Source organism: Leptonychotes weddellii, chromosome 4, assembly GCF_054177405.1.
Source record: "Leptonychotes weddellii isolate Sample4059 chromosome 4, ASM5417740v2, whole genome shotgun sequence".
Lineage (NCBI taxonomy): Eukaryota > Metazoa > Chordata > Mammalia > Carnivora > Phocidae > Leptonychotes > Leptonychotes weddellii.
In genome coordinates, this window is record NC_138372.1 from 162,530,251 (window position 1) to 162,543,547 (window position 13,297).

Sequence of the window (13,297 nt, forward strand, 5' to 3'; positions counted from 1 at the left end):
GGGGGTCCACCGAGGGCCATGGAAAGAGCAGACCGGCTCAGGAACGCTCTGCAGGGAGAGTTGGCATTCACAGGGGTGTTGGGGCAGCCCCAGACTTGGACAAAGTTAAAAGGGACCTGAACCGATAATGGGGACACCTTCGCCTGGGGGTGCGCAGGAAAGGGTTGACTCAGCAGGTCTAGGGCGTTTGAACCCTGCATCTGCCAAAGAAAAGTCTAACCCTTGAACAGCACCCGGGGGCTAATCTCTGAACCCTTGGAATCTCCTGCCTGACAAGTGTCTGTCCACCTGGGGCTTTGGGCCACGCCAGACTTAGAGTCTCAGCTAACAGTGTGGTTTATAGCGGGGGCCTTGGGACGCCATGTCGCCTTGACCTCTGGAGAGCCTGGAGACTGAGTAACTGAGATCAGCTATGTGGGCACTTCACGCCTACATGCTGGTCCCCAGTCAAAACCCTGGCCTCCATGGCTCAGACGAGCCTTCCTGGTTGACGATACTCCATATGTGTTGTCACGTGACATTGCTGGAAGAATTCAGTGCCGCCCCTGCAGCTTCACTGTAGAGGACAGATAGAGGGGGTGCCCTGCCCTCTGCCCCTTTTATCCTTGCTGACCTTAATCTCTGTCCTTTTGCTGTAATAAGCAGTAAATGTGAGTATAACAGCTGTTCAGAGCTCCATGAGTCCGATTAGCGAATCACTGAACCCGAGAATGCTCTTGGAGACCCCCAAATACAGTGGGACCCACAGAGGAGGAATCAAGACAAGACATCAACAACAAAAAACCCACAAACTCTCTGTTTCTTCTGAGGGAAGGTTCCCATCACCTCCTACTTAGGGGGCTTGGGAGATTATCTGGATCCTATAATCCACAAGTCTGATTAGTTGTACATAACTGAGTGTGAGTTAATGGTATAGAGAAATCATATGTGAACCTCTCCACAGTATGGTTTCACTTTTCCTTATTTATCTTGCTGTCTTCCTAAAATACCAAGTTTAAGTCACTTTGGGTACTCTGTCAGAGTCTCGGAGCCTGCACTAGTTTGTTCCTGCTAGTATGACACCCCTCAGCCCATCTCTCCAGTCTCAGGATTGCTGCAAGCATCATGGGGGTTCCTTGAACACGGATTTAGGTTTCGATGCAGCCTCTAACACTTGGTCTTCCACCTTCCCAGGATTCACAGGAAAGAAAGAAATGTGACTTCCAAAAAGAACCTCTTTCGGTTGATTGATGATCTGGCTAGAGCCTGGTGAAATCTGCAAGGACAGACCACTGGGGCCAGGGGCCAGGGTGAAGAGATGTCGTCTAATGTATCCTTAGATCCCATCGCTTTCTCAAGGCCTCACACTGACTGGCAGATATTCTGGAGGCATTTTTGTTTTAAGGCTGGAAGGAAAAAAGAAGAAGGAATTCAAGGTAGTGAGAAAGAAGGAAATGCTACAGGGAATAAACTCAGGCAGCATCAGCGATGGCCCAGGCTCCTCCGGAGGGCAAGGGTAGGGCAGGGCAGTGGACAGGGGACTCAGGAGTCCATGTCAGAGAGGAGGAAGGATGTGGGCAAGAACCCCCCTGGTTAGCAACCCAGTCAAGAGGAGAACAGCCTTCAGCTCTGTACTCACTGCCCAGTGATGGTTTCCCGATACCCAATTCTATCTACCTGATCGCCCCAGTTTGCAGAAAGCTAATCTAACCTCATTAATATGTTGTTCAGGAGATGTAATATGTTGTCTGCGTGGAGATTTTAATGTGCCAAGGACAAAAGAAGAGCTATTTAAGCATAAGTAGCTTGTAAAATTCCCTGCTCCCTCTGCCCATACCAGGCAAAGGGATTTCTGTCTTTGACTGCTGAGCCCCCCACGCCTCCACCTCCAAATGCTTGGGCTTTGTGCTGCAGAATGAAAGTAATGTAAGTTCCATGTAGCTCCATGATTTTTAGAAGGTCAGAGTCCTTTGACTGGATAGTCCAGGTAGACGGCCAGAGCATTAGCTTGGGGACTAGCTAGGCCAGATCGGCCACTTTAGTCTGCAGGAGTGGGAGAGAAAACAAAGTTCACGTCTGGCCTCTCTGCTAGTAAATGAGGCTTTGATGCATCAGGACCAGAAGAGGGTACCATATTCCCTACTGCTAGCACCTCATGATGCCTTCTTTATCTTGCATTATTCGGGGGCACCTGGCTGGCTCAGTCGGTCGAGCATATGATTCGGGTTGTGAGTTGAGCCTCACGTTGGGTATAGAGATGACTTAAAAATAAAGCCTTAAAAAAAAAAACAAAAACAAGAACAAGCTTTTTGTTGGATTATTTGTACTCATTTTGCTTTGGTCAGGAATTTAAGTGTTTCTATTTGATTTTTCTTTGTTCATTTGTATTTTTAGCTTATGTGGGAGTCAGGGTGGATAAGAAACTTGCCCAAGATCAAAAGGGCTTGGTCGGGCTGACTCCTGCTTTTCTTTTTTCCTATACCCAACTGCAAACATTGAACTGTTAGGTGAAGAGTGATCAGAAATACCCTCCACTCTTTTTGTCTAGAATTAACGAGGACTACATGAGCAGCACCTACTCTTACTGGCCCCCAACGACGGCAGGACAATCAGTGAGTTCTAGAAACCTTTCATAGAAGGCATTTATTGTCAAGTTACAACATGGTCAAGTGTATACTTACTGTGGGAGTGGGGCACCCTTTTCACCCTCTGACAGAGGTATGTTGCATTCTTCAGAAACCAGGAATAGTATTCAAGACAGTACCTAAAGATTCCAATTAGAGTGGAAAGCAATCATCATGCCTTGTGGCTAATGGAAGACAACCATCATTGAAAAAGTCATCACGGCCAACTACTCACAGCAAGGACCCCCTCTCCAACTTTACAGGGTGTGGGAGGAGAGGCAGAGGATGAGGCTGAGCGGGGAGAGGCTTAGACTTTGGAGTGAGAAAGATATATTTTTAGTCCTGGCCTCATTCCTCACTAGGATGTGTGACTTCAGGCTGAGCGCTCACTTCTCTGGGCCTTAGATTTTTCATAGGCAGTCGAAAGGCAATGCTAGAATCTACCCTCACAGGTTATCACCAGGACTAAGTGAGCTAACATGCGCCAAGTTCCCGAACAGGGCCAGGCTTGTAACAGGTGCTCGGCAAATGATGATGTCCGATTATTTGTTTTTCACGTGAGGTAGGCTAAGAACGCGGGGCTCTTACAGTTAACAAGACAGAAAATGCTTGCAAAATAATATCCTGCTCTTGGCTGGGGCTGCGGGGATGGCTTCGAAGGGCTTTAGTGAGAGAGCACCGAGCACATTATTAGGAAGAAGAGCTTTCTGTGCAGGCTGTACCACGGGCTCCCTGTGGACTCCAGGGATTCACCGCCCTGTCCCTCCCTCGCCGGATACATGAGGAGGTCCGGCTAAACATCTTCCCATTTCTCTCCCATCTCCACCACTCTGTGATTCTAGCATACCCCGGGGAGCAACTAACTGCTCGAGTAAAGCTGGCTGTAAAGATTCCCCAGGCTCCGTCACCCTCCATTTCCAGGATGCTGTGACTTTAAGGAAACCAGGGCTCAGAGATGGACTGATTTGCCTGAGGACTCACTGCTCTCAGGAGAGAGTGTAGCTATTTCCCCAGGTAATCCACTTCACGCCAGAATGCACTGCCATTCTAATAGGGCTATACCCATTTTGCAGAAGAACAAACTGAGGCTCAGAGACGTTACATGACTAGCCTACAGAGCTTGTAAGTCCAGAGCCTAAATTTAAACCCAGTCGGCTTGGTTTCACCCTATCCCCCATACAGTACACTAGGCTACCTACTAGCTTTGAGAGCCCAGTTCTGCGACCTAATCCCTAATCTCCCCTCAGCTAGCCTGAAGTGTGCAAGCTTGGCAAGATGTTCTTCTAACAACCACAAACCAACTGCTTAGAAAGTTTCCAAAACAGACAGGATATCAAACGACCCTGGGGAATGGGTTCAATCTGTTCTGAATGAAGGAGGAAACGCACAGCTGGGAGGAGCTGCTGGAGCTCTAGGGGAAAAGTCCAGACCTGTTTGCAAGCGCTCGCCAGATGCTTGAAGGAGCAAGGCCTTCCTGAAAAGGGACCTCTGCCTTTTCTGCAGCCACATTGCCTATCTCAGTGGATCTATGATGTTCCGGGCTGCCTCTCGCTGTCCATGTTTGCACTTGCTATTCGTTTTGCCTGGAGTGGCCTCTCCCATTTCCTGCCCAGGAAGCTTCTATTCCTCCATCAAGCCCTATTAGTTGCCCTGGGGCCCCACGGTGCATATTGGGATCTGCTAAAATGCTCGTCATACTGTTTTGTAATTTCTCTTTACGTGGCCAGCTTCCCCACTCAAGAATGATTTTTTGATCACAGGGGCTGTGTTATTTAACACACACACTGAGTAAAGCCAGTCTCCCACTCTGTTATTCTTAGCCTGTACTCAATGTTTAGTATGAGATCATAGAACAGTGCACTATTAAGTGAACATACAGGGAAAAAGAAGGGATAAGCTCAGGTTCCTAGATGCTTCATTTCTCTAAATTTTAACTTAAAACTCTTCTCTGCGGTATTTGCAATATAGACTTTTTAAATGTGATTTTTCTCCAAAGGGATGCTAGGAATAGGTCCTGCCTCTGGGTATGACTTGGTTCTGTCCCTTACAAGTCATATTTTAATTTGGGTTTATGACCATTTCTTCCACCCAACTTTGAAATCCTCAGTTTCTGGGTCTATGCCTGATTCACCTCTTAATTCCCGTGGTTCAGCAAAGTGCATAACAAGTGGCTAGGAGAGACTCAACTCATTGTTGATTTGAAGAGCTGCTGGGGGAAGGCCTGATAGTGGGCTGATCCTGTAAGAAAACATAGTTGCAAAAGTTTTCTCTTCTTTAGGATGAGCTTTGGTGATGGGGAAATGCATCCACATCTCTTGCTCACACCTCGGGTCTATGGATCTTGCTCATTTCCCTCTCTGGGTAGAGGAAACATTCACATTGATTGAGGGATACAAGATAAGGATGTAATGGAAAGAGGCTGCAAACCTGGACTGGGGGCTCAGAGAGAGTGGATGTTGGAGGTTTGAGAAGCTGAAGGGTCATGAGAGGACTTGGAAAGGAACATTAAAGATCTGGGAGAGTGGCCCCCGCCCACTGGAGCAGAAGTGGTCATCTATGTTTGTTTGGTTCTGGGTTTATAGCCAAGACTAAACCCCAGAAGAAAGGGTAGAATGTCTATGCTCGAGGGCAGGAAAACGTCCAAGCCTAGAACTTCTAATATGAAGTGGGGTCTGCCTTCTAAATTTCGTTTTACAATCTTCTCATTTGGCCAGCAGATGACTGCTAGGGATTTAGAAAAAGCTGGAATTTAGATGGACATGTCCTCTGATTATTCTCTTCTGGCAAATCTCACCAGGCGGAGGCTAAGAGGGCTCCAGGACCACCAGAAGTCCTGTGTGATCACTCCACAGGTATGACTCAGCTCGGCTCAGTTCACACCAACTCAGCTCACCCCCACTAGACTCAGCCGCACTTGCTATGTCAGGCCCTGCACTGGGTTCTGGGGACCCAGAGATGAATGAGGTTCTATCCTGGCTCTCAAGGAGGTGATGGTCTAGTAGAAGACCCACCGGAGAGTCTATTCCTTGAGGCAGCCCCGAAATACAGACTGTGGGAAGGGACACCTGGTTCCGGTTACCTCATGGCCTCCGTCCTGGCCTCTCTCTTCCGGCTCATGCAGAGGCATTGCTGGAAAAAGCGGCACAGCTCCATCAGGCAAGGGTTGATCTTCTGGATGGCCAGGGTGAGGGGAGCGGTGGTGATGGCCCCCTCTTCGAGGATCAGCTGAGGACACCCTGGAAGATGCAATCCCAGACCACTGACATCAGCAAGGATTTAGCAAGCATCTTCCCTCTATTAGGTACTGTGCTTAGTGAATAGAGTCTTGCCCCTGATCTCAGGTGGCTCTGAGACTGACAGGTAGACAGCGTTGTTTCATCAGTGCCCAAGAAAGCTGCTGTGAGAGTCTGAGAGACAGGTGGAGAAAGGTGGGGTCCAGTTCCCAGAGGAAATCAGAGATGGTTTCACCAAGAGCAAATATTAAAAAAGGATCTAAAACATTAAACAGAAGTGGATCAGGTGGAGGCATTTCCAGGGGAAGAGGTAGAGTATGTGGGGACTCATCATCATGCAAGGGGATGGTTTGCTGATAGGGAAATGGAGAATAATTGGATGGTATGGAGGGTGTGTGTGTGTGTGCATGCGTGTGCGTGTGGACATATGTGTGCATGCATATGTGTGAGTGTGTGCATGCATGGATATGTGCGTTTTGCATGGGTATGCAGACATATGTATGTACATGCGTGCAGACTGTATAAGTGGATGGGTGTGTGTTGCCTGACGATCACTGGGAGGATTAAAGGAGACAATGTATACAAAGCAAAATTCCTGCTATGGAACAAATAATAAATAATAGCTATTATTACTGATTTATTTAAAAATGTATTGAACAGGACACCTGGGTGGCTCCATTGGTTGAACATCTGACTTGATTTCCATTCAGGTCATGATCTCAGGGTCTGGGATCAAGCCCTGCTCAGTGTGGAGCCTCCTTGGGATTCTCTCTTTCCCTCTCCCTCTGCCTCCCTCTGCCCCACCTCAACAAAATGTATTGAGCATTCACTACATGCTGGGCACTCACGGACACAAGAGATACAACTCATAGACACGAGGAAAAGAGGCAGAGCGCCTGGGCATCTCAGTCAGTTAAGCGGCGGACTCTTGATTTCAGCTTAGGTCATGATCTCGGGGTCCTCAGATTGAGCCCCCACCCCCGTTCAGTGGGGAGTCTGCTTGGGATTTCTCCCTCTACCGCTCCTCCTGCTCTCTCTCTCTCTCAAATAAATAAATCTTTAAAAAAAAGGAAAAGAGGCTTCCTCTTACAGAGCGCAACTTCTAGTGATTTGAAGATTATATTAGGATGTTGATAATGATCTTCCAACAAAGAATCACTAGTTACTACCAATAAAAATGATCTAAAACCTGGAAATAAGTTCTGGGTATTGTCTAGCCGACACTGTGGGGGATTTTCTGGTTATATAATGGTGTGTATCTTTGATTGATTGATTGAGTAGGTGATTTTGCAATTCTGAAGAGGTTAACTGATAGCAGTGTAAATGACTCTTGTCTGAGAGCAATGCAAGTAATTCTTGTCCGTAAGCAATGTAAATGAATTTTGTCTGGTAAAGGTGCAATTGGTTTTTGTCTAGTGAAAAAAAAAAGAATTTTTTGCTGTAGGATATCAGTTAGTAAATTCATTTCCAAATTCCTAGGACTAACTATAAAAATCCCTGTTCCTCAAACTCTCCATTGAGCCGATCTTAACTAATTCATTAATTAATGGTTGAATAGAATCTCTGGCATGTGTTCATTCCATATTTTTATGAGTCATGTTCTTACCTTTTTGAAAATTATAATTTAGCAGTTTTAGATTTACTTATTTATTTTTATATTTGTTATTATTATTTTTAAAATTTTTAATTCCAGTGTAGTTAACGTACAGTGTGACATTAGTTTCAGGTGTACCATGTAGGGATTCAGCACTTCTGTACATCACCCAGTGCTCATCAACACAAATACACTCTTCATCTCCATCACCTGTTTCATCCGTGCCCCCACCCACCTCCCTTCTGGCAACCAACAGCTTATTCTCTATAGTTAGGAGTATGTTTTTTGGTTTGTCTCTTTTTTTCCCCCTTTGTTTGTTTTGTTTCTTAAATTCCACATATGAGTGAAATCATATGGTATTTGTCTTTTTCGGACTGATTTATTTTGCTCAGCATTATACTCTCTAGCTCTGTCCACATCGTTGCAAATGGCAAGACCTCATTCTTTTCGATGACTGAGTAATATTTCATTGTATATATATACTACATCTTCTTTGTCCATTCATCTATCAGTTATAAATTTATTAAAGTGAAGAGAGGGCTCATAATGTTAGAGAAAGGTTTAGTAAAAAAATGTAGGAAGGAAATGTATTTTGAATAGTAAACCCTCCAGAATATTTGTCAATTTTTGTAAATATGCTATGACTTTTTACTTTAACATTTATTACACACCTGCTACTTATCAGGTACTTTTCTAAGTTTTTTACGTACATGACTTCATTTAATTCTCATAAAATCATGTAATGTAGATATCTATTTTATAGAAGAGGATACTGGGGGTCTGAGTGATTCTGTAGTTTGATCAGTTATACGGTAGGCAGTGACTCTGGCAAGACCTGAGTCTGCAGCTCATACTAGCATGTTTTATACCGGAACATCCTTAACATTCCTGAGGCTTGATTTCCATGCCCCCTTCCCCTTCCCAACCTCTCCCATGCTTCTCCATCTCAGGAAATGGCACTTTGTTTCTCAGTTGTTCAAACTTGGGCATGATGTTTGGTTACCTCCTGGTGATCACTCCACCACCATCACATTTCTTGATTCCTGAACACCACTCAAGTGTCCCTATTGAGTCAAGTCTCACACAGCTAACTCCTAGTTCTAGCCCCCATCATCTCTGGCTCTGGTTAGTACAACAGTCTCCTTGCCAGTATTCCTACTCCTATCTTCCCCTCTTTGGTCTCCACTCTGCAGCCAGAGAAAGTTTTCTGCACCACAAATCTGGCCATGTCACTCCCACTTGTCTTAGAAAAGGTCCACACTCCTTCCATGGCCCTGGGGATCCACCCCCCACCCCACCTTGCCAGCCTATGCCCCCTTGTTCCTCATCAGTCTTTCCTGTAGCACCAGAATTCCTGCCACAAGGAGTTTCTCAGGCCCTGGGAAACATCCATCCTTTCCTGCCTCAGTGCCTTTGCATAAGCTGTGCCTCTGCCTGAGATGCATATTTAGAGACAACCCTGTTCAGATGCCACTTTCTTAATTGATGAAAACCTCTTGAACAATCCCTCCAGATGGAGCTAATCTCTTCCTCTCTGGCTGCACATAGCATTCACCTCTTTTTTTCTCTCTCTCTTTTTTTAAAGATTTTATTTATTTATTTGACAGAGAGAGACAGCGAGAGAGGGAACACAAGCAGGGGGAGTGGGAGAGGGAGAAGCAGGCTTCCCGCTGAGCAGGGAGCCCAATGCGGGACTCGATCCCAGGACCCTGGGACCATGACCTGAGCCGAAGGCAGACGCCTAACGACTGAGCCACCCAGGCGCCCTCACCTCTTTTTCTCTTAAGAACCTTACCAATTTCTTCCTCAAATTGCAATTATTTTGTACAAATGGAGAATCTTGGGAGAGATAACATGAAGGGTAGAATGAGCACAGGCTTTGGAATTAGACAAACGTAGGTTCAAAATTTAGTTACTTTTTAAATGTAGTGCTCACTGAAATGGCTTAATGAAGATAACATCACATTACCTTGCAGAATTATTGCAAAGAAAGAGTAAAAATAGGCTTAGCACAGTGCCTGGGAAATAGTAGGAGCTCAATAAATATTCACTGAGTGGGTGAGTGAATCAGTCTCAAAGGACTTTGTGGCATGATTTTTTTTTTTTTTTTTTGTGAATGGGAAGAATCATTTGCCAGAAGTCCTCAAAACCCCTTTATTTTACACTTATACTTCTCATCGGATGGATGGATGGATGGACAGAAGAGAGAGAGAGAGAAATAGATAATAGATAGAGCTATATAAGTAGATATAGATACAGAAGGTTATACAGTCAACTTGTTTTCTAAAACTCAGTCTGACAACTGCCCCCATGTGTACCTGTACCAGCAGTGTGTTTCTTTAGAGCCTCTGGGGGAAAAATGGCTGTAATTTCTTTCAGCAGTATAATCATGGCTTTGTGTCTGAAAGGCCCATTCACTGCAGGTTGGGAGTGGGGCTGAGGCAGATCTTCAGTGTATGAAAAAAGGGACCGTGTAGTCTCCAGGAATTTAATAATGCCCTGCTGACATACGCCTGGATAGTCCAGGAACATTCAGGAAATGAGCATAGAAAGGCATCCAGGAGTGGGAGGGGCCTGAGGATTCAACCAGCTTTGAAGGACTCATTTTGCATCAATTTCTGTCTTCTGGAACAGAAAAGAAGAAAAACGTAGCATGAACTCCAGAAACTGAAGCGCTGAGCCTCTGTGAGGAGTCTCGAAAACCCAGCCATAAACCCAGGACATGGTTTCCTCTAGAATTCCATAGAAATTAAGTGTCAGGGATGGGGAAGGCAGGGCGTCCTTTAAAATGCAACAGAAGTAGGGGCGCCTGGGTGGCTCAGTCGGTTAAGCGTCTGCCTCCGGCTCAGGTCGTGATCCCGGGGTCCTGGGATCAAGCCCTGCAATGGGCTCCTTGCTCGGCGGGGAGTCTGCTTCTCCCTCTCCCTCCACCCCTCTCCCCTGCGCATGCGCATGTGTGCTCTCTTTCTCTTTCAAATAAATAAATACAGTCTTTAAAAATAATAAAATGCAACAAAAGTAAACTGCACCCAGCGAATGGGGGTTGAATTTTGGAGTCATCCGTTCCTCCTTCTGCTGCCTTTGCTCACATCAGGCTCATGAAAAGAAACAGCCTCTGTTTGCGAAGCGCGCAGTGCCTTGCTCAATAGGTGTTCACTCGATAAAAGTTGATTGAATTGTTATGTGGAGCTCTGTAGTTCCAAATCACTTCCACACACGTTATCTTACTCAGTACAAGGCCGTGGGGAATAAAGACAGTTTTAGTGCCCACAATAATTGTTATTATTCTTGCTTCCCGGTCGAGGGAGCTGAATTCCCAAAGCCAAGTGCCAGAGACCCCCTCCCCGGTAAATGGTAGAGGTAGGATTTAATCCCAGCAGTCTGAATCTATATTTATCAAACAAAACTCTTTTTATTGAATGACACAACCTCATTCCAAACAAACAGGAGCAACAGATTAGCAGGCTGCCGGTACGTACTTGAGACTCGGTGGGGTCCTGGGACCAGGGCTGGCTCTTCTGCAGGGGTAAATGGCCATGCCGCAGGAAGGTCACCTGCAAGGGGCAAGAATGGCCATGCAACAATCAGCACGAACCGGTCTTGGGTGATACACATGACTAAGGAATAAGAGCATCTTAAGGATAAAGCGTTCTAAAAATCTATAGGGAATTGTAGCCAAGAAAGAGGGAGAGCTTTATGCAAATTTAACAACCCAGCAAGCCTTGTAAACTAGTTCTCCTACCTCTTTTCCTGCTTGAACCAATGAAGTACAATGCCCAGCTTAGTCAGCCTACTGGTACCCCTGTCCCCCACCGAGCCCCAACCCCAAATCAATGTGGTATCAGGTTTCTCTTCCCAGCTGCATGGTCTTACCTGTCTGTGGATATTTCGGGACCGGTGCCTTGGTTGGACTCGGGGTCTGTGTGCCATGGGTGGAAGTTCCTGGGATCAAGTGAGGGAGGGGTGAGCCTGGGTTTTTTCTTGGGGTGCCCGATGGGGAGAAGAAGCCCCACGCCACCAGTCCTGCCCTAGTCAACCATTGGTGGTTATTAAGCCAGGTACCCGGCAGGGAGATGAGGATGCAGAACTGAGTAAGAGATAGAACCTGCAGTGGAGGCTCGTCCAGGGTAGTGTAGGAAATGGGCAAGTCCCAGGGGTAGCTGTGATACATTGTGTCAGATGCAGCTGGAAACCGGCTTATACTAGCATGAAATGACGAAATGCATGGGAGAGGCTTGGCGTGTCGCGGGCAGGGTGTGAGCATGGCTGCTCCTGGGTGAAGAAAATGATGCTTTTCACTCATCTGAGTCAGTGCACACACTCACTCCATTCTCACCCTTATAAATTGTCATCTTCATGATAGAACATGGGCTCATCTCAGCAATTCTTTTGATCACGTTCATAAAGTCCTGGTTTTAAGGACCACTTCAGGACATGATCCTTTGCTGTCAGGCTCCTGGCCCCTGGCAAAACCAGCAAAGCAGCCTCCTTATAGGGGGTGAGGGAGAGGGAGATGTGACAGGTCGTTTCACTTGTGTGGTGAAGTGGGAGAAAAGACGTGAGGCTGACCTGCACGTGAGCAAAGGATGGAGGCTAGGGACAGATGACATCTTCTCTGAGACACAAGAAACACAGCGGTTAGCGAGGAGAACGGGCCTTCCAGGCAGAGCAAAGAGCATAAGCAAAGCCCCAGACAAGTGCAAGGTAGGTGTTTGCTATGGCTGGATGGCTGAACTCTTGGGGATGACGTGGAGGGGTGAGGTGGAGGAGGAAGCCAGCTGCTTGTTACTTATGCTCCCCTGCTAGGGCCATGTGTGTGGCAGCATCACATTAGACCCCGCTTCTGCTCCAAGCGGACCACTGCGTTCACACCCGAGCTGGGCAGCATCACACATGTAAGACGACTGTGGTCAGGATCCCTCTGCAGGGCAATCTTGCCATTTTCTTCGGAGGGGGGAGGGGATCGACATCTTTTCTGGATTCCTCTTCGGGCACAGGACTTAAGCCTCCTGTACACAGAAGGTGTCAGCTGATGCTTGCTACCTGGGTGTGTTTCTATGTCGTTCTAGAAACTGAGCAGCTTTAACCACAACCGAAACACAGAGTTTACTTGTCTGTGGTTGCTATTTACAGTTTAACTAAATGACTGCATAATGACAGATGCTTAGAGCGGAAAGGGACCTAGGGCAAAAGCAGACACATGCTCTCCTCGGGTAGTGTCCTGTTTGCCACTGCCCTTGCGAAGCGCGTCTCTGGGAGCTGGCCACCATGCTGCACTGTGGGCGCAGTGGGATGGGTTAGTAGGCGTTGCCATGGGCTGAGTGTTTCCCAGGTGCTAGGTGCTGAGCTGAACACCTTATCGAAGCCACCTGATTCAATCCTCACAGCCACTCTGAGAGTAGGTATCACCTGCCCTATTTTTGAAGATGAAAAAGCCAGGACTCAGAGAGATCAAGAGAACTGCCTGGAAAACAGTATGGAGGTTCCTCAAAAAGTTGAAAATAGAGCTACCATATGAACCAGCAATTGCACTACTGGGTATTTACCCCAAAGATACAAATGTAGGGATCCGAAGGGATACGTGCACACTGATGTTTATAGCAGCAATGTCCACAATAGCCAAACTGTGGAAAGAGCCAAGATGTCCATCGACAGATGAATGGATAAAGAAGATGTGGTATGTATATACAACGGAATATTAGGCAGCCATCAAAAGGAATGAGATTTTGCCATTTGCAACGATGTGGATGGAACTGGAGGGTGTTATGCTGAGCGAAATAAGTCAATCAGAGAAAGACATGTATCATATGACCTCACTGATATGAGGAATTCTTAATCTCAGGAAACAAACTGAGGGTTGCTGGAGT

At 46.5% G+C, this 13,297-nt stretch overlaps 1 protein-coding gene across 1 annotated transcript in view; it reads right to left on the bottom strand.

The window, feature by feature from the left end:
* HHLA1 (HHLA1 neighbor of OC90) overlaps window positions 1-13,297 on the bottom strand; it is a 33,411-nt gene continuing 20,114 nt past the window's right edge. The window contains exons 11-16 of the mRNA XM_081817143.1: window positions 11,493-11,517; window positions 11,304-11,372; window positions 10,910-10,984; window positions 5,683-5,839; window positions 2,661-2,743; window positions 1-1,385 (exon numbers count right to left, since the gene is read on the bottom strand). Coding sequence (XP_081673269.1) covers window positions 1,342-1,385; window positions 2,661-2,743; window positions 5,683-5,839; window positions 10,910-10,984; window positions 11,304-11,372; window positions 11,493-11,517 — 453 coding nt within the window. The 3' untranslated portion in view covers window positions 1-1,341. The remainder of the gene's footprint in view (window positions 1,386-2,660; window positions 2,744-5,682; window positions 5,840-10,909; window positions 10,985-11,303; window positions 11,373-11,492; window positions 11,518-13,297) is intronic.